General features: G+C 45.0%; 1 protein-coding gene across 1 annotated transcript in view; it reads left to right on the top strand.

Moving 5' to 3' along the window:
* The window catches only part of LOC106612290 (arf-GAP with Rho-GAP domain, ANK repeat and PH domain-containing protein 3), a 48,498-nt gene extending 27,845 nt beyond the window's left edge, over positions 1 to 20,653 (top strand). Inside the window, exons 10-32 of the mRNA XM_014213320.3 lie at positions 33 to 232; positions 601 to 686; positions 996 to 1,178; positions 3,228 to 3,378; positions 5,122 to 5,226; positions 5,702 to 5,855; positions 6,043 to 6,145; positions 6,400 to 6,598; positions 7,353 to 7,416; positions 7,679 to 7,842; positions 8,195 to 8,407; positions 8,649 to 8,757; positions 9,391 to 9,538; positions 10,059 to 10,127; positions 10,207 to 10,281; positions 12,354 to 12,471; positions 13,842 to 13,970; positions 14,149 to 14,285; positions 14,434 to 14,552; positions 14,928 to 14,991; positions 15,189 to 15,332; positions 17,559 to 17,597; positions 19,145 to 20,653. Coding sequence (XP_014068795.3) covers positions 33 to 232; positions 601 to 686; positions 996 to 1,178; positions 3,228 to 3,378; positions 5,122 to 5,226; positions 5,702 to 5,855; positions 6,043 to 6,145; positions 6,400 to 6,598; positions 7,353 to 7,416; positions 7,679 to 7,842; positions 8,195 to 8,407; positions 8,649 to 8,757; positions 9,391 to 9,538; positions 10,059 to 10,127; positions 10,207 to 10,281; positions 12,354 to 12,471; positions 13,842 to 13,970; positions 14,149 to 14,285; positions 14,434 to 14,552; positions 14,928 to 14,991; positions 15,189 to 15,332; positions 17,559 to 17,597; positions 19,145 to 19,612 — 3,241 coding nt within the window. The 3' untranslated portion in view covers positions 19,613 to 20,653. The remainder of the gene's footprint in view (positions 1 to 32; positions 233 to 600; positions 687 to 995; positions 1,179 to 3,227; positions 3,379 to 5,121; positions 5,227 to 5,701; positions 5,856 to 6,042; positions 6,146 to 6,399; positions 6,599 to 7,352; positions 7,417 to 7,678; positions 7,843 to 8,194; positions 8,408 to 8,648; positions 8,758 to 9,390; positions 9,539 to 10,058; positions 10,128 to 10,206; positions 10,282 to 12,353; positions 12,472 to 13,841; positions 13,971 to 14,148; positions 14,286 to 14,433; positions 14,553 to 14,927; positions 14,992 to 15,188; positions 15,333 to 17,558; positions 17,598 to 19,144) is intronic.
* The last annotated feature ends 531 nt before the right edge of the window (positions 20,654 to 21,184 follow it).

Below are 21,184 nucleotides of genomic sequence, written 5' to 3'. Positions count from 1 at the left end.
GAAAGTTTTTGATTGATTGGTTGTCCCTGTAGTTTCACAGCTGAGTCTGAGCGGGATAAGAGAGATTGGATGGAGGCTGTACAGGAGTCCATAGCAGAGACCCTGTCTGACTACGAGGTGGCTGAGAAGATCTGGTCCAACAGGTTTAATAAGCTCTGTGCTGACTGCCAAGCAGTCAATCCTGACTGGGCCTCCATAAACCTCTGCGTTGTCATCTGTAAGAACTGTGCAGGTGAGACAGCGTTTCCCCTACTATTGTATAGGTGGGGCGGGCTCCCCCTCAGTTTGATGCCAGAGGGCCTAGCTGGGTGTTGGGTCCCATCGGGTGCGTGTGACTGATGATATAGCATTGGCAGCTGTTGGCCAGGTGTCTTAGTTATCAGCCCATTGTCATGAGCCACAACCGTTTCATTCTCACCTGTGTTGTTTTTATCCCACCTGTGCCAGGTGAAGTGAAATGTTTCCAAATACACACATCATTTCTCTGTCTCGTGGTTCTCTCTAGCGAGGCAGCGCCTGAGTGTCCTGTTACCAACACAGTACCACTGTCTAGTGCCAGGAGAGTGATTACGGCGGTCTTTTGTCCCTTTTCCCCTGCAGGTCAACACAGAGGTCTGGGAACTATGGTGTCTAAAGTACAGAGCCTGAAACTGGACACCAGCGTGTGGAGCAATGAGATCGTGCAGGTGAGAAGAACCAGGGGGCTTCATCAGGGAAGGGGGAGGGAGAAAGTCAGGGGAAATGCTCACGTTTATTTTAGTTAAGTGGCTAAATATTTTTCGGGATACTGAAATGAGTTTGTTTTGTTGTGCATCAAGGACTTCTCACCATTTTCACCTCCAACAAATCCATTATATTGGAACAGAGTTTAAATATGTTTTGTACATTTTTAAGTTGAAAGTCCGACGATAGACTGTGAATATAGTCAGGACCTCATGAGTTATGATTATTCTGTGTTTTTTGTGGAAACTGTTCTGTCTTTGTGTGTTCGTCAGCTCTTCATAATGTTGGGGAACGACCGAGCCAATGAGTTCTGGGCGGCCAGGTTATCTCCAGCTGACGAGTTAGACCATGATGCCACACCTGACCAGCGGAGAGAGTTTATCATCCATAAGTACCGTGAGGGGCGCTACCGACACCCCCACCCCAACTTCAACACACAGGAGGAGCTGCTCAAGGTACAGGAACACTTTGTATAGCTGCTATAAGAGGATCTAGGGGAAGGGGGATCCTAGTCAGTTGTACAACTGAATGCCTTCAACTGAAATGTATCTTCTGCATTTAATCCAACCCCTCTGAATCAGAGAGGTGTGGGGGGCTTCCTTAATCGACATCCACGGTGCCCGGGGAACAGTGGGTTAACTGCCTTGCTCAGGGGTAGAACGACAGATTTTTACCTTGTCAGTTCGAGGATTTGATCCAGCAACCTTTTGGTTACTGGCCCAATGCTCCTAGCCGCCAGGCTACCTGCCACCCCTATGTGGTGTGTTGTATAGGCTATATTCTTATCATAAACCCTTTTTATTAGTCTACAAGGTGTACGAATGGAGAACATTTCTAGGTTGTTATGAAATAAAAACTAAATGACTATCTGTCTTGGCTGGCTGCTCTGTCTCTCAGTAAAAACACACGGCTGGCTGCTCTGTCTCTCAGTAAAAACACACGGCTGGCTGCTCTGTCTCTCAGTAAAAACACATTGCTGGCTGCTCTGTCTCTCAGTAAAAACACACGGCTGGCTGCTCTGTCTCTCAGTAAAAACACACGGCTGGCTGCTCTGTCTCTCAGTAAAAACACACGGCTGGCTGCTCTGTCTCTCAGTAAAAACACACGGCTGGCTGCTCTGTCTCTCAGTAAAAACACACGGCTGGCTGCTCTGTCTCTCAGTAAAAACACACGGCTGGCTGCTCTGTCTCTCAGTAAAAACACACGGCTGGCTGCTCTGTCTCTCAGTAAAAACACACGGCTGGCTGCTCTGTCTCTCAGTAAAAACACACGGCTGGCTGCTCTGTCTCTCAGTAAAAACACACGGCTGGCTGCTCTGTCTCTCAGTAAAAACACACGGCTGGCTGCTCTGTCTCTCAGTAAAAACACACGGCTGGCTGCTCTGTCTCTCAGTAAAAACACACGGCTGGCTGCTCTGTCTCTCAGTAAAAACACACGGCTGGCTGCTCTGTCTCTCAGTAAAAACACACGGCTGGCTGCTCTGTCTCTCAGTAAAAACACACGGCTGGCTGCTCTGTCTCTCAGTAAAAACACACGGCTGGCTGCTCTGTCTCTCAGTAAAAACACACGGCTGGCTGCTCTGTCTCTCAGTAAAAACACACGGCTGGCTGCTCTGTCTCTCAGTAAAAACACACGGCTGGCTGCTCTGTCTCTCAGTAAAAACACACGGCTGGCTGCTCTGTCTCTCAGTAAAAACACACGGCTGGCTGCTCTGTCTCTCAGTAAAAACACACGGCTGGCTGCTCTGTCTCTCAGTAAAAACACACGGCTGGCTGCTCTGTCTCTCAGTAAAAACACACGGCTGGCTGCTCTGTCTCTCAGTAAAAACACACGGCTGGCTGCTCTGTCTCTCAGTAAAAACACACGGCTGGCTGCTCTGTCTCTCAGTAAAAACACACGGCTGGCTGCTCTGTCTCTCAGTAAAAACACACGGCTGGCTGCTCTGTCTCTCAGTAAAAACACACGGCTGGCTGCTCTGTCTCTCAGTAAAAACACACGGCTGGCTGCTCTGTCTCTCAGTAAAAACAGCGGCTGGCTGCTCTGTCTCTCAGTAAACAAACATTGCTGCTGGCTGCTCTGTCTCTCAGTAAACAAACATTGCTGCTCACTACCCTTACGGGAAAAACCACATGAATTTCACGTGTTTTTCTGTAAGGGTACACATTTAGACTAGATGGTATTGGTGGTAGTTTTAGTACCTGTAAGCTATACTAGGGTTCAAGTTACGGCTATAGCTGCCTGTAGCTAGCATGCAGCCAGACTTTTATCCCAACAACAATGACATGGAATGTGCTTTGAAACTAAAACAATTACAGAGAGTAGATGAAAGGGAGCCAGTTGAATGGAGAGGGGACTTTTTGTAATATAGGCTGAATGTCTGTCCCTGTGGCTGTGGATGCTTTTAGTGGTACGTACATGCTGTGTGTGTGTTTGTTGCGTCACCCTAATATATCCCCTAATGCTTCCCTCTCTCTGTCTCTCCTCTCTCTCTCTCTACCCTGCAGGTTCTGTGTACTGCTGTGACCGAGCAAAACCTGCTGAAGACGGTCACCCAGATCTTCACCGAGGCAGAGGCTGTCCGAGCCCGCCTCGCTGCCTCTAATGGATATGACAAGCATCTGTCTCAGGAATACTCCCTCCCGCAAGGAACCTCAGGTGAGACAGGGGACAGGCTTTATTTGCCTGCTGGACTTTTGATGCATTATGTGACTATTTTGCGACCGTGCAGTATAATGTAGTGTGCTCAGCAGCTCTCTGGAAAAAGCTTTCAAGTAATTACAGCATGGTTCATGGTTTGATAGAGCACCCAGAGCTTTTGTGATGAAACAGTTTGGTCTTCCTCTGCATGTTGACCTCTAGTGTTGTAGGAGTAAAATATCTCTGTTGAAACAGCACACCGAGCTGTCTCTGAAATAGCACAACTAGCTATCTCTGTTGAAACAGCACACCTAGCTGTCTCTGTTGAAACAGCACACCTAGCTGTCTCTGTTGAAACAGCACACCGAGCTGTCTCTGTTGAAACAGCACACCGAGCTGTCTCTGTTGAAACAGCACACCGAGCTGTCTCTGTTGAAACAGCACACCGAGCTGTCTCTGTTGAAACAGCACACCGAGCTGTCTCTGTTGAAACAGCACACCGAGCTGTCTCTGTTGAAACAGCACACCGAGCTGTCTCTGTTGAAACAGCACACCGAGCTGTCTCTGTTGAAACAGCACACCGAGCTGTCTCTGTTGAAACAGCACAATTAGCTGTCTCTGTTGAAACAGCACACCTAGCTGTCTCTGTTGAAACAGCACAATTAGCTGTCTCTGTTGAAACAGCACACCGAGCTGTCTCTGTTGAAACAGCACACCGAGCTGTCTCTGTTGAAACAGCACACCGAGCTGTCTCTGTTGAAACAGCACAACTAGCTGTCTCTGTTGAAACAGCACAACTAGCTGTCTCTGTTGAAACAGCACAACTAGCTGTCTCTGTTGAAACAGCACAACTAGCTGTCTCTGTTGAAACAGCACAACTAGCTGTCTCTGTTGAAACAGCACAACGAGCTGTCTCTGTTGAAACAGCACACCGAGCTGTCTCTGTTGAAACAGCACACCGAGCTGTCTCTGTTGAAACAGCACACCGAGCTGTCTCTGTTGAAACAGCACACCGAGCTGTCTCTGTTGAAACAGCACACCGAGCTGTCTCTGTTGAAACAGCACAACGAGCTGTCTCTGTTGAAACAGCACAACGAGCTGTCTCTGTTGAAACAGCACAACGAGCTGTCTCTGTTGAAACAGCACAACGAGCTGTCTCTGTTGAAACAGCACAACTAGCTGTCTCTGTTGAAACAGCACAACTAGCTGTCTCTGTTGAAACAGCACAACTAGCTGTCTCTGTTGAAACAGCACAACTAGCTGTCTCTGTTGAAACAGCACAACGAGCTGTCTCTGTTGAAACAGCACAACGAGCTGTCTCTGTTGAAACAGCACACCGAGCTGTCTCTGTTGAAACAGCACACCGAGCTGTCTCTGTTGAAACAGCACACCGAGCTGTCTCTGTTGAAACAGCACACCGAGCTGTCTCTGTTGAAACAGCACACCGAGCTGTCTCTGTTGAAACAGCACACCGAGCTGTCTCTGTTGAAACAGCACAACGAGCTGTCTCTGTTGAAACAGCACAACGAGCTGTCTCTGTTGAAACAGCACACCGAGCTGTCTCTGTTGAAACAGCACACGTCTGATCATTTATAAAGTATTTATCATCTTGTAAATGCATTTATTATGGCTTATTCATGAAACTCTTTATGAAGTATGACTTAATGTTTTGTCCTGTTTGCCTAGACCCCAACTCGTGTTTTTTTTTTTTTTGGAGTGTCAAAATCAGTTTCTTTCATCTGTTCCTCCCTGTTTTCTCAGACCCCAGTGTGTATGATGAGATTATGCAGGCCGTGCTGCACTCCGGCTACCTCTACAAGTCATCCTCAATGAACAAAGGGACATTATCCAGGAAAACCAGAGAAGGTAGGCGTGTGTGCGCACGCACGCACGTGTGTGTGTGTGTGTGTGTGTGTTGGCAGGTGCTAACAACACACCACTTGGCACAGATTGAATAGAGGAATACTGCCTCCACAGTAACATCAGCATAAAGGCCTGGAGAGAACAAAGCACTTTATATGACCAAATACTGACTGGGCCAATACTGTTCTGTTAGGAAATACACTACTCACTGTTAGGGGCTGGACTCTCTACAGTAAAACAGAGTTTTGTGATTTAGAAAGTCACTCATAGTTACTTGTAGTTTATTTCCCTCTAAAAACACAGCCCATCATAAAAATCCCTAATGTTTTTTTTTTTCTTTTAAAGGGACCACGATTTCCAGGCTTCTTCACGTTTGTTCGCTCTAATATTCGAGGGATGAGCGTGATTCTGAAGTACGGCAACGCCAGACTATTTTAGAACGTGACGGCTTATATGTTTGCTGTTATTTGCCCCCCAGATTTCCAGAAGTACTGGTGCACGGTGGAGAGGTCTCTTCTGTTCTATGAGTCGGACCGATGTCCTGATCCTAGCATGAAGATCAACGTCAAAGACATCGTCTGTCTGGGGGTCAGCAGGCCGGACTCCTGCAACAACAACGGCTTCATTGACAGGTTAGAGGACCAATCATGGCACAGGAACTAATGTAGGCGGCCAATCATACTGTCTCTTTCAAACACGCGCGTGGAGAAAAGGTACATTTAGCATGAAATGGTTATATCACTGCCACTCAATGTACAGATATCTACCAACTAGTGTTGATCTAATGCCCTTCACTTATGTTCCTGTGTCTTGTTGTAGGTTTCTCTATACATTTCAACTGTACTTGTCCTCGGAGAAGCTCTATCAGTTTGGATTGGAAACTCGTGATGCACTGCAGTGTTGGGTCAAGGCCATCGGAAAGGTATGAGATGACTTTCTATCTCAAAAGAGTGCAATGCCTGCACACTGATGATGCCAATTCTCAGCTTTACTGACGTAGTTACAGCTCTTCCAGCTCAGAACGTTGTAATGTCCCTATGCATACATAAAGGTGGGGTTACAGTGAATTGTTACCTCCTTTCTAACTAACACTGTCTATGTACTGTACTAGCCTGGGATGTGTCTGTCCAGTGTTCCCTCCTGTACTTGAACCACTTCCTGTGTTGTCTTCCTCAGGCCGCCACACCTTTAAGCTGCCACTGCCTGCTAACGAGGGAGTTTGAGCGGGTGGGAGTGCTGCGTTACAAGGCCATGCGAGACCCTTCTCAGTGGAAAGAGGGATATTTTGTCCTTCAGAAGTCTAACCTCTTCATCTGCCCAGGGAACGACGGAGCAGCTGAGGACATTATCAACCTTAAACGTCTGCAAGAGCTCAGTGAGTCTCAAAATAAAATCAAATGTATTTATATAGCCCTTCGTACATCAGCTGAAATCTCAAAGTGCTGTACAGAAACCCAGCCTAAAACCCCAAACAGCAAGCAATGCATGTGAAGGAAGCACGGTGGCTAGGAAAAACTCCCTAGAAAGGCCAAAACCTAGGAAGAAACCTAGAGAGGAACCAGGCTATGAGGGGTGGCCAGTCCTCTTCTGGCTGTGCCGGGTGGATATTATAACAGAACATGGTCAAGATGTTAAAATGTTCATAAATGACCAGCATGGTCAAATAATAATAATAATAATAATAAACATAGTAGTTGTCGAGGGTGCAAAAAGAACGTCCGGTGAACAGATCAGGGTTCCATAGCCGCAGGCAGAACAGTTGAAACTGGAGCAGCAGCACGGCCAGGTGGACTGGGGACAGCAAGGAGTCATCATGCCAGGTAGTCCTGAGGCATGGTCCTAGGGCTCAGGTCCTCCGAGAGAAAGAGAGAATTAGAGAGAGCATATTTAAATTCACACAGGACACCGGATAAGACGAGAGAAATACTCCAGATGTAACAGACTGACCCTAGCCCCCCGACACATAAACTACTGCAGCATAAATACTGGAGGCTGAGACAGGAGGGATCAGAAGACACTGACCATGGACATTTCTCTGCCTTAACTAACCCAAGCACTGTTTCTTTGAGCACCTGTCTGCTGATGAATAATGTAGTCTGTCTTCCATTTGTTCTGTGTTTGTCTCCTAGGTATAGTAACTGAGAACCAAAACCATGAGAAGAAGGAAATTCTGGTTTTGGTTGAAAAAGGAAGGTTGGTTTTCAGTCTCTTTTTGTCATTATATAAGTATGTCAACATATCGTGGCTAGTTTGGTGCCTAAAAACTCATTTACATGGTCAAATTATTTTCACTCTGGAAATTCCATTCCCCACCAATTCTGCCCACAACTAGGGGGGAATTTCCAGAATGAAAGTAATTTGACCATGTAAAAGGAGTTTTTTTGGAGCCGGATTCAGAGTGAGTTTATTTTCTCTGAACCATCACCTCTGAGTATCGACATGTCTCCCCCCCCAGGACACTGCACCTCCAGGGGATGGGGCGGTTAGACTTCTCCCTGTGGTACGCAGACATCCAGAGAGCTGCTGGAGGGAAGGGCAACACCCTGAGAGAACAGCAGCTCAGCAGGAATGATATCCCCATCATCGTAGACAGCTGCATCGCCTTCATCACACAGTATGGTAAGGGAGGAGTCTGGATAGGCTATTCTATTCCATTACACAGTATAGTAAGGGGATAGAGGATTCTGCATCAACAACAAAAGGGCACGTTTTCCAGGGATCTTGTGGATCCATGGTAGGATCCATGGCATTTGACGCATTTTCAGTGGAGGTAATCCTTTTATATTAAGGTATACAATACCAATGTATAAAAAGGGGTTTATAAATAGTTCATCAATTCATTATAACTCTGCAGTGGCCTGTGTACTGAAGGGATTCTTTACCCAGCTTAGCTGTACTTTACACCAGCCAGAGACAGGAGATACTAGCTGATGACTGATGTACTGGATCGGATGTGTGATCTGCTCGTCAGGTCTGGGTCATGAGGGGATCTACAGGAAGAACGGAGCCACGTCCAGGATCAAGCTACTGATGGAGGAGTTCAGGAATGATGCTCGGAACGTCAAGCTCCGGATGGGGGATAACTTCATCGAGGATGTGACTGACGTGTTGAAGAGGTTCTTCAGGGAGATAGACGACCCCATCTTCATGGCTGACCTGCATCAGCTATGGAAGGAGGCTGTCCGTAAGTATAGGTGTCTCTGGCAAAAGAGATGTTAAGTTATTATCACAGACAGCACACATATGAAGCTACTATTTTGTTGTGTTTTCTAAGTTGCGTCTCTGACTTAATCACTTGACCTAGTCCTCTTGGTCCCCTTAGAATTATAGGGCTTCCATCAAGCTGTCACTGTTGCTGGTCAGGATGTACCCACAATGCATCCTTTTGAAGTCTAACTGGTTCCTGTTTGTGCCTTTTTTTATAGGAACAGCCAAGGATAAGAACCAGCGTCTGGACAGATACAAGGAGATCATCCGTAGTTTACCTAGAGTCAACAGGACTACCTTGGCTGCTCTCATCAGCCACCTCTACAGGTTAGTATAGCCTCAAACTGGACCAGGTTTAAAGTTGAGCAACTAAGCAGAGTTACTTCCTGTAGTCAAATAGAATTGACCCCAACCCTAAACAGGACAATTTTTCATACTTAGACAGCCTCACTGGCAAGTTGGTAAAAAAAAGTTGACAGTTGCCATTATTTGTTCTCTCTCTCTCTCTCTCTCTCTCTCTCTCTGTCCCAGGGTTCAGAAGTGTTCTCTCTCTCTCTCTCTCTCGGTCCAAGGGTTCGGAAGTGTTCTCTCTCTCTCTCTCTCTCGGTCCCAGGGTTCGGAAGTGTTCTCTCTCTCTCTCGGTCCCAGGGTTCGGAAGTGTTCTCTCTCTCTCTCGGTCCCAGGGTTCGGAAGTGTTCTCTCTCTCTCTCGGTCCCAGGGTTCGGAAGTGTTCTCTCTCTCTCTCTCTCTCGGTCCCAGGGTTCGGAAGTGTTCTCTCTCTCTCTCTCTCTCGGTCCCAGGGTTCGGAAGTGTTCTCTCTCTCTCTCTCTCGGTCCCAGGGTTCAGAAGTGTTCTCTCTCTCTCTCTCTCTCTCTCTCTCTCTCTCTCTCTCCTCTCTCTCTCTCTCGGTCCCAGGGTTCAGAAGTGTTCTCTCTCTCTCTCTCTCTCCCTCGGTCCCAGGGTTCAGAAGTGTGCAGACCTAAACCAGATGTGTACCAAGAACCTGGCCCTGCTGTTCGCCCCCAGCCTCTTCCAGACAGATGGGAAAGGAGAACACGAGGTGAAGATCGTTGAAGACCTCATAGACAACTACCTGTATGTCTTTGATGTGAGTAGTGTCTCATAGACGACTACCTGTCTGTCTTGATGTGGTCCCGTGTGGCTCAGTTGGTAGAGCATGGTGTTTGCAACACCAGGGTTGTGGGTTCGATTCCCACGGGGGACCAATACGGAGAAGAAAAAAAAAATATATGAAATGTATGCATTCACTACTGTAAGTCGCTCTGGATAAGAGCGTCTGCTAAATGACTAAAAATGTAAAATGTAAATGAGTAGTGTCTCATAGACAACTACCTGTCTGTCTTGATGTGACTAGTGTCGAACCAGATTGGGGTCTAAGCTCAAATTCATCACTTAGAAATCAGGGTTGTGTTCCATAGGTAGAAAGCATTTTGACTGGATTGAAACGGGGAGGTACTATCTACCTGAACTTGTCCATTCAGAACACAGATCTTCACATTCTATTGCAAATTGTTTTGCTACAGTGTGCCCTACTGAACATGCCCCAGGTCAATCTGTTCTGTATAATCTAATGAATAATCAGTAAATGTTTAATTGTGTTTGTTCAGATTGATGAGGAGCAACATACCCAGATAGAACTGGAGCTCAGCCTCATTACCACCTGGAAGGACACACAGGTATACTTTATAAAGGATTTATAAAGGGTTATAACAGTTTTTTTCCTGGTTGTCTGTAATAATTGTCCTGTCTGTGCAGCTGTCCCAAGCAGGTGATCTGATCATTGAAGTGTACCTGGAGAAGAAGATGGCAGACTGCTGCATCACTCTCAAGGTAAGTGGAGACAGGTTGTCTTCTGATTTTATTTCATGAAAGGTGTTATTATTTAGCCACTTGGTGGCGCCTCTCCACCCTCCACTAGTCTCTCTAGAACAGGGGTTTCCAACAGGAGCTCGCAGCCCACCTTCCAGTAGCTCGCAGCCCACCTTCCAGTAGCTCGCAGCCCACCTAGGAGTAGCTCGCAGCCCACCTAGGAGTAGCTCGCAGCCCACCTTCCAGTAGCTCGCAGCCCACCTAGGAGTAGCTCGTGATCAATTCTGGAAGTACATGCATTTTTTTATGTGTTCCATGCAAACCATCATTGACATAGAGCTCCTGGCTACTATCCAATCAAACCCACATTGCCATTATCCCATCCCTGGTTAGAAACTATTGGTTTAAAAAGCCACATTTAATACAATATCTGCCAATTAATTTCCAGAAATATTGCCCCTGTCTGTCTGTTTGGTGCGTGTTTGTCTATCACTCTGTATGTAGCCAGTTAGCGATGCTGATGATAACCGTCTTGTGGGTGGGTAGACAGAAAGACCATCCCCAAAAACCTTCTCAATTAAATGCAAAGTAGGTTTATCTTACAGAACTATATCAATTGGGTGGAGATTGTTTAGAGAGCTCTGCCATGACACGTTCTGCAGCAGTAGGCCTGATGGCAGAAGCATCGCTAGATTGTGTCAGGATCGTCGTAAGGATGGGACCAAGGCGCAGCGGGAATGTGTATGCTCATCTTCTTTTATTTAGAAGAAAACCAAAACAAACACTTAAACAAAAACAACGACGAAGAAACAGTCCTGTGAGGCACACAGCTACACATGGAACAACTACCCACAAAAACCCATGAAAAAACACCCCTACTAAATAGGACCTTCAATTAGAGGCAACGAGGAACAGCTGCCTCCAATTGAAGGTCAAACCAATAAACTAAGCATAGAAATAAACTAGACACAGACATAGAAATAGACTAACATAGAACATTGCCCAACAAACCCTGAAACACATTAAACAAACACCCCCTGCCACGTCCTGACCAAACTACAATAACAAATAACCTCTTTACTGGTCAGGACATGACAGATTGACACATTCCTCTCTTGCTCGATGTGCAATTAAATGGAAATTACACTCAAAGAATGTTTGGTTCGTTTTCTATCCAGAACAAAAAATTATAATATTGAGAGGAAAAAACATAAGGAAAAAACAACATAGAACTGAATTCAGGAAAATACTAAATATGATTTTTATGTGGCCCCCTTTTAGAGTTGTTTACTAACCATTTATTTACTAGTTATAATGACAGAAAACACATCTCTTGTACACCAAGGACCTGGGGAAGAGTTGCAGGGTAGAGGAGAAAGCTATAAAGAAAAATAGTAGCTCACAACATGTTTAATTTTTTTTAAAGTAGCTCATGCTACCAAAAGGTTGGAGACTTCCTGCTTTAGACAGACAGATGGGCTTCCACAATGTACCAATGTTGACCTAGGTCTGGGATTTCTAATAATAACCATCTACCATCCTCTATTCTATACATGATAGACATGAGCATCTCTATAGAAGAGCTAGGAAGCTCTGGTCTGGTTCTCTGTTGCTATCTCTCTATGGTCTGGTTCTCTGTAGCTATCTCTCTATGGTCTGGTTGGTTCTCTGTAGCTATCTCTCTATGGTCTGGTTGGTTCTCTGTAGCTATCTCTCTATGGTCTGGTTGGTTCTCTGTAGCCATCTCTCTGGTCTGGTTGGTTCTCTGTAGGTATCTCTCTCTGGTCTGGTTGGTTCTCTGTAGGTATCTCTCTGTGGTCTGGTTGGTTCTCTGTAGGTATCTCTCTGTGGTCTGGTTGGTTCTCTGTAGGTATCTCTCTGTGGTCTGGTTGGTTCTCTGTAGGTATCTCTCTGTGGTCTGGTTGGTTCTCTGTAGGTATCTCTCTGTGGTCTGGTTGGTTCTCTGTAGGTATCTCTCTGTGGTCTGGTTGGTTCTCTGTAGGTATCTCTCTGTGGTCTGGTTGGTTCTCTGTAGGTATCTCTCTATGGTCTGGTTCTCTGTAGGTATCTCTCTGTGGTCTGCTTCTCTTTAGGTATCTCCAACCATGGGTGCTGAGGAGTTGACTAACCAGGTCCTGTACATGAGGAACGTCCCAGCAGGAGAGAAGGACGTGTGGCTGACGTTCGAGACCATAGAGGAAGGACAACTGGGTGAGGAGCATGATGTTACTATCTCTGACTGGGTGAGGAGCATGATGTTGCTATCTCTGACTGGGTGAGGAGCATGATGTTGCTATCTCTCACTGGGTGAGGAGCATGGTGTTGCTATCTCTCACTGGGTGAGGAGCATGGTGTTGCTATCTCTGACTGGGTGAGGAGCATGATAGTGCTATCTCTGACAGGGGTGAGGAGCATGATAGTGCTATTCTGACTGGGTGAGGAGCATGATAGTGCTATTCTGACTGGGTGAGGAGCATGATATTGCTATCTCTGACTGGGTGAGGAGCATGGTGTTGCCATCTCTGACTGGGTGAGGAGCATGGTGTTGCCATCTCTGACTGGGTGAGGAGCATGGTGTTGCCATCTCTGACTGGGTGAGGAGCATGGTGTTGCCATCTCTGACTGGGTGAGGAGCATGGTGTTGCCATCTCTGACTGGGTGAGGAGCATGGTGTTGCCATCTCTGACTGGGTGAGGAGCATGGTGTTGCCATCTCTGACTGGGTGAGGAGCATGGTGTTGCCATCTCTGACTGGGTGAGGAGCATGGTGTTGCCATCTCTGACTGGGTGAGGAGCATGGTGTTGCCATCTCTGACTGGGTGAGGAGCATGGTGTTGCCATCTCTGACTGGGTGAGGAGCATGGTGTTGCCATCTCTGACTGGGTGAGGAGCATGGTGTTGCCATCTCTGACTGGGTGAGGAGCATGGTGTTGCCATCTCTGACTGGGTGAGGAGCATGGTGTTGCCATCTCTGACTGGGTGAGGAGCATGATGTTGCCATCTCTGACTGGGTGAGGAGCATGATGTTGCCATCTCTGACTGGGTGAGGAGCATGATGTTGCCATCTCTGACTGGGTGAGGAGCATGATGTTGCCATCTCTGACTGGGTGAGGAGCATGATGTTGCCATCTCTGACTGGGTGAGGAGCATGATGTTGCCATCTCTGACTGGGTGAGGAGCATGATGTTGCCATCTCTGACTGGGTGAGGAGCATGGTGTTGCCATCTCTGACTGGGTGAGGAGCATGGTGTTGCTATCTCTGACTGGGTGAGGAGCATGGTGTTGCTATCTCTGACTGGGTGAGGAGCATGGTGTTGCTATCTCTGACTGGGTGAGGAGCATGATATTGCCATCTCTGACTGGGAAATACTATAGAAAGTCTTAAAACAGCTCAAAATAGTACTTATCTCTAATAGTAAAACTACCACTAAAATAAAAACTGAAGTGAAAAACTATACAGTATGATGTCCTGGAATGAACTTCTGTGAAATACAACTGGACTGAGAAAGTCTTCATGTTTCAAGGAGAAGCTATCCCAGAATAGTTGTTATATAATGTTCAAATGTTGTCTGTCTTCCACAGAGCGCCCCCTACACCCCAAAGAGAAGGTGCTGGAGCAGGCGCTACAGTGGTGTAAAATGGCTGATCCTAGTTCAGCTTACCTGGTGGTGAAGAGAGTTCCCAAAGGAGAGGGCATCAACATCCTCACTGGTGAATACGGCACAGACCAGAGAAATAGCTCATTAGCTTGGGTCTATCCATCCAAACAATCACAATCAAATGACCCTCTTTGATTTTTGATCGTCTTTTTGTAATCAGCCCAATTTCTTGTTGCTCTTACGTTCGTACGTGACATATTATTTGGAGACAGTCTGATTTTTATTCACAGCCTACGAGAGTGAGATAATGAAGATGGGAGTTCTGAAGTGTCGTGAAGAGCCTCCCAAACTCCTCCACGGAAAAGTCTTTCAGGAACACACCTTTCAGATCAAAGACCACAAGCTGCTACTGCTGAAGGACAAAAAGGTACTTCTGCTCTCACGTCACGGTCACATCTTGAAGTTGGAACTCTGCGCTAATTTGGACTGATGTAGTTATTGCAGGTAGAGCTGTGATTGTCAGTTTGTCTTTCCTATAAATATTTTCTTTCTGTATAACATGTCTGTCTGCTCAGAGCATCAAGCCTGAAAAGGAATGGCCTCTGAAATCTATGAAGATCTACATGGGAATTCGAAAGAAGCTGAAACCCCCAACAAGATGGGGCTTTACTCTCATGATGGAAAAACAGCAACTGTAAGTGTTTTAAACTCTTGTCTGGCAATGAAAGGAAATACCACTATCTTGCTACACATTATTTGGGTTATTGCACAGGGTGTCTGTAAATCTTGAATCCAACTTCTATTGGATAAGATTGAAACATAGAGGACACACACCATGTTTTCTCAACTATTGGAAATTCCTCTTAGTATTCCTTGTTGTTTACTGTAGTGAATGATTTTGCATGATATCAGATGTTATGATATTATGTAAGTGGACTACATTGTTTAAAGGGAGGGAGGGTGGAATGTCTTGTTTTAGATCTGCCTCTCTCCTCCCCTTTAAATGACATCTCCCTCCCCTCCCCTTTTTAAGGGCTAATCACTGCTTTTGTGTTTTTGTGTCTCCCAGGTACCTTTGTTGCTTTTGTGAGTCTGACCTATGGGATTGGGTCACCAATTTCCTCAAAGCACAGGTATGTTGTGGAGCTTGTTCCCCCCCTCCCCATCTGTATGGGTTGTGTTGTATCACTTTTAAATGATTCAGTTTGCTTTCCCCCATCTTTTTTTTAGGTGTAACACCTACGCTTTAGATTTTTACTTCTGTCTGTTTCATTTTATCCATTCAATTCTATGTTGATTCATTTGGATTCACTTGTTTCCCCTCTAACAGAATGTTGACCCCCGACCTCCGGTGTTGAGGCGTCACTCCTCCTCAGACATCTCCAAACAGAAGTTTGGGACCATGCCCCTAGTACCAATCAGAGGGGGCGGACATGAGAGCAACTCTACCATGCTGTCAGCCAATCAGACTCTGGTATGTTTAAACTCAACCAATCAGACTTCAGGTATGTTCCAACCCTACCATGCTGTCAGCCAATCAGACTCTGGTACGTTTACACTCGACTATGCTCGTATCCAATCAGACTCTGGTATGGTTTTGCAGGATACAAACCTCTCGCTTCCCAGTTTGCACCTGTATTATGACAACATTTTGTGGCGTTTTGGTGTTAGGCAGGTTTTTTTCCCTTGAGGCAAGTGGAAGTTCGTTAGTCGAAGTCTATGCCCCTTCGTCGGTGATTGGTCAACAGTACTACTCCTGGTAGGAGTGGGAACTATGGACGGGATTCTTCAATTAAGTGTTTGTTGTCATTCAATGAGAGATGACTAGTTTTCATGTAAATTCTTTCACTTGAGAAATACTGCACTAAACATCTTAGATGTAAAATTGTGGAACTAAGACCTCCTTGGCAAAAACGCAAAAATAAAAGATTTCTTGATTTAATTTTGACTATATTGAGGAAGTGTATACTGATTATGTTGTTGCTACGGCATCTCAAGAGACAAAAAGTAATATTCCTGCTTTTTTTCTTGTTTTTCAAGCAAAGGTATTTTAGCCAACTGAACCTAGTATGGGGAGCCTTTAGCCAACTGAACCTAGTATGGGGAGCCTTTAGCCAACTGAACCTAGTATGGGGAGCCTTTAGCCAACTGGACCTAGTATGGGGAGCCTTTAGCCAACTGGACCTAGTATGGGGAGCCTTTAGCCAACTGGACCTAGTATGGGGAGCCTTTAGCCAACTGAACCTAGTATGGGGAGCCTTTAGCCAACTGGACCTAGTATGGGGAGCCTTTAGCCAACTGGACCTAGTATGGGGAGCCTTTAGCCAACTGGACCTAGTATGGGGAGCCTTTAGCCAACTGGACCTAGTATGGGGAGCCTTTAGCCAACTGGACCTAGTATGGGGAGCCTTTAGCCAACTGGACCTAGTATGGGGAGCCTTTAGCCAACTGGACCTAGTATGGGGAGCCTTTAGCCAACTGAACCTAGTATGGGGTTCTTGCACATTTGGGTTGAAGTTTTAAACTTTGAGATGATTCCATTAGCCCAAGTTGTTTACTTCACACACAGCTTGTTTTTGTATCAAGATCGCTCCTTTCTGTCTCCCCTTTCTGTCTCCCCTTTGGTGTCTAGTATTTTTACTATTCCTTATCCTTCAGTATCCCTCAAATACTATCGGTAAACTGCATAGCATTCACTATGGGCCCTTTTCCCTGACACAGATTGAGACTTCTCTGTTTATACAACGGGTGGTCTAATCCTGGACGCTGATTGGTTAAAACCACATTGCAGCCTGTGTCTATTCCACAAATTACCACCAGCTAAATCTATGATGTTGAAATGCCTATTTACTCTGTTTCATCTCACTACGCAATCCATTGTCTCATCAGCCCAGCCAGCCAATTTTTAAACTTGATCTCCACTGTAAAAAGCATCTAGATATTATGTCTCATTTCTTTTAGACTAGCATTTTCTTTTCAATAGCGGACATTTTATAAAACTTGCTGTCTGTCTCTCTGACATTTGCAACATTGTTTCAATATTGAAATTAGATCCCCAGCTGTCCCATAGTAAATTAATGGGTTGGGAGTCAGGAAGAGACAAAGGCAGGCAGCTTTTCTCAACCAGTCAAAATCATGAATCAGCATCATTTTTATGGACATATACAAAGAAATGTCAGTGGAAAACAGGTCAAACGAAACAAAAAGCAGCTAATTTGCAGTCTTTCCATCTTCAATTTGAAGTGATTGTGTTAGCTGTGTTGTTGGCTAGCTCCTCTGAACAACAGTGTCCTGACGAAAGCGCACATTTCCAATGCCAGGTGAAATTGTGCATCATTAGCTCATTCTTATGAATGAATGTATACAAATGGCTTGGGTAGCAACCCTAGATTTGTGTTGGGACTATATCTTGTGGAAGGATTAAATAGTATGAATAAATGTAGTGTAGTGAAAATACACTACATTTATTGAAAATATGTGACTCATTATTTGAATATGTTGGTAACCGTTGCATAAAAGTGATAATGCCCTCGAAGCTGGTGATTGGAGGATATATTGGCACAGTTTGCAGTCCTCGACTTAGTCTCGGGCCCAACAACACCCGTGCCAATATATCCTCCAAACACCGGCTTCTCTGACATCATCACTTAAATGACTATATTTCACGGTGTACACTGGTATCTTCTGTCTTTCTCTGCAGCGAAAGCTTCACGCTAGAAGGACTCTCTCCATGTTCTTTGTAAGTATCCACACCCTGGTGCTTGGTCATTTCAATGTTACATGTTTGCTTTGCATGCCATTTTGAATCTTAATCCCGGGGGCTCAGTTAGTAGTGCATAGCGCTTGCAATACCAGGGTTGTGGGTTTGATTCCCACGAGGGACCAGTATGGGAAAAGTGAGGAACTGCATACACTCACTACTGTAACTCGCTCTGGAGTGTCTGCTAAATTACTAAAATGTCAAATGTATTATTTTTGTTTACTTCCGTGCTGCTGCTCCAGTTTCAACTGTTCTGCCTGCGGCTATGGAACCCTGACCTGTTCACCGGACGTGCTTATTGCACCCTCGACAACTACTATGATTATTATTATTTGACCATGCTGGTCATTTATGAACATTTTTAACATCTTGACCATGTTCTGTTATAATATCCACCCGGCACAGCCAGAAGAGGACTGGCCACCCCTCATAGCCTGGTTCCTCTCTAGGTTTCTTCCTAGGTTTTTGGCCTTTCTAGGGAGTTTTTCCTAGGGAGTTTTTCCTAGCCACCGTGCTTCTTTCACATGCTTTGCTTGCTGTTTGGGGTTTTAGGCTGAGTTTCTGTACAGCACTTTGAGATATCAGCTGATGTACGAAGGGCTATATAAATAAATTTGATTTTGATTTGATTTGACTTCTCTCATCTAACAAGAAGCTAAGGATGACAATAAAACATAATGTTTATTTTGAAGGTTGCTTTTGGACTTGTTTAACGCTCTCCTAACTTGCATAACTAACATTTCTCCAAAGCCCCTCTCTCTGTCTGTGTATGGACATTCCCTTGGTTTATACAGGGACTATATCTGACTCAACCACTCCTCCACTTCCTGATGGAAGCCCTGACTTCCTGGTATTAGAGCATCAGGATGTTGATGTGGATTTCTGAAGTGTAGACAACAGGATGGACTGGGAAGGAGATATTGTTCTCCAGTATTGTTCAGGTTTTATGGCCCTTTGCCTTGATGGGGAGGTCTGGGAGGCTTAGTGAAGTACCTTCTTGTGTTTTACAGAACACCGTCTGCTGTGGCTATTAGGCTACTGGTGTACCTACTGGAACTAACCCAACCACAGACCCAAACGCATTTACAAGATAATTGTTTTACTTGTATTTTTCTTTTGTCCCTCAGTGTATTGAGTAATTGTCTTGAGGTTGTTGCTTGAGGCGCTAGAACAATGGCCAGACCTTAATAAGAGGAAGTCTGTTGTTTTTAACGTCGTTGTCGAAGAAGGGTAACTCCCTACGATGTTTGTCCCATTTTAAATTAACCACACGTGTTTCTTTGTCAATGTAATAGCAGATCACCTCCTTATTACCTACCTAAAGTTCCTAACAGATAGCTACACCTCAACCCCCTTTATTATTAAAATAGTTCTACTTCTGCGTTTGTCTTGGACCTTCCAGAGCTTTACATAGTGTATAATCAAACATACCAAGAACTCTGGGTTTGGTTCAAATTCAGAGTGTTTCTTACCTCTCTCTGTTCGCTCTTCTCCTCTCTCCTCCTCTCCCCCTCTCCTCCACCCAGCCCATGAAGGTGCAGCAGGACTCGTTCGAGGAGCATCCAGAGCCAGAACCCCCAGAGCCCCTGTATGAGGAAGTAGGAGACTTCGGCCTGCAGGTCCTCAAGTCTCTGGAGACCAGCTTCCTCTCCAACAACACCTCAGAGACACAGGAGGTCCCTGACAGGCCCCTGAGCCTCAGCCTGGGCCCTCGGAAGACAGGCTCCCTGGACCGCATGATTGGCCCCAACCCGGTTCACTCTCTGGGGCTGGGAGGAGAGGGTGTGCTGCCCCCTGCTGGTTCTCTGGATACCCTGGTCCTGGGTGGAAGAGGGGACCTCCAGGAGTCTCCTCAGCCAGTGCCGAGGAGGAGGCAGCAGCAGCACAGGCCCTGTACCCCCTCTCAGGAGCTGCTCCTCCAGGAACTGTCCTCCGTCTTCACCAAGAAGACAGAGAATGAGGAGAATCCGCCAGGAGAGAAGAACGTCATCTGAGGAGAAGAGATGTGTGCACTTGTATTGTAGACTCAGGCCAGACAGACAGAAGACTGTAATAGCATGGGAGTACAGACGCAACCCATTTGTTTGGATGGTGTGTCAAAAATATATAATCAGATAGGAATAACCATTTTACTTATGTTTTATCCTACAAACTACTTACTGTTCTTCTGTCACTGGTATGTACATATCCGTTTTATATTGAAAGATGCTTATTGGATTATAACATCCTTGCTAATTGCTTAAGCTATGAACTATGGGGGATACCTTTTTGTAGTTTTTTTCATAGTTTACTAAACCTCTGAGGGAGAAGAGAAATGGATGCTTCTCTCATTTCTGGTTGTGATGCGTTAGGCATTAAACTGTTTTTGTTTTGTTTTAAACAACTGGATTTTAAATAGAAATGTTAGTCTCTGTATTAATTTATTTTCAAGAATATTTGATCAACTTTGTTTTATTTTTTTTATAAAAGCTGTGAAAGTAACAAAAGCAGAGTTTTGCTTCAAGACAACCACAGATAATCCAGAGTGTTGCGACACTGTCTGACCAGAAGGTGGCAGTATGGACAAACTATCTTCTGTCTAGACAGCCCCAGATATTCCAGTGTTGCTACACTATCTGGCCAGAAGGTGGCAATATGCCACACTGTCTTTTAGATAGTACAAATGGATTCTTAGTTTTATTCACCATGCGCAACCACTGTCTGATGTGAATACAGCCAAATATAATGATTGTTAGTGGCACTACATTTAAATATTCTGAATTCATGTTTGCACTACTAAGTCTATTGCTTTTACATTAATATGCCATATTCGAGATCCTCCCTTTTTCATCAATCTAAATAGATAAGATATTCCAATTTGACTGCCTTTGCCAAGTGTCTATAGTGTGTTATAATGCATTTGCTTGCATTGTCGTCCATTAGTTTTATTCTTACTGTAAATATTGTACATTATTCTGTGTGCTTATACCCTTTCAATATTCCACTTTGTTGTCGCTACATGAAGGTCTATATTAAATATGTTATTTTTAGTTTTATGATGCGTCCAATCTCTTAATTCTCAATCCTAAAACGGTAGAAAATTATCATTTCAATGATTTATCATTTCACATTATTTGTATATGTAAGTAGAGTGTGAAGTAGCACAGCACTAGTGTCTGAGTAAGTGATGTTTAAACGTAGTCATGGTTCTTTCATTACCTTGTGGTCTTCGGTCTTCTTACTGTCTTGATGGTGACACCTCATATACAGAGAATGGTGATTATTTTACCTCTTCTTTGTCCAATCACATTCCTTTTTTAAAGTCAGCCTTGTTTTAGTGGATTGTTTTAATCTAGCATGGGATTTAACATTAAACAGAAACAAGTTATGATAAAGGATTGAGGAGGATTCCAGGTTGGTAGAAGAGAAGATCAGTTAACAAGTGCCTTTTGTCATCTGTACATTATCAGTTTGTTTCTACTGACCGCTGATATGAGAAACCTTTTCAAGGGAGGATGGATTCTGTTTCTACTGACCGCTGATATGAGAAACCTTTTCAAGGGAGGATGGATTCTGTTTCTACTGAC

This window comes from Salmo salar, chromosome 09, assembly GCF_965601325.2.
Source record: "Salmo salar chromosome 09, fSalSal1, whole genome shotgun sequence".
In the NCBI taxonomy this organism is placed as follows: Eukaryota; Metazoa; Chordata; class Actinopteri; order Salmoniformes; family Salmonidae; genus Salmo; species Salmo salar.
The sequence above is the reverse complement of the archived record's forward strand: the minus strand, read 5'-3'. Positions and strand labels throughout refer to the sequence as shown.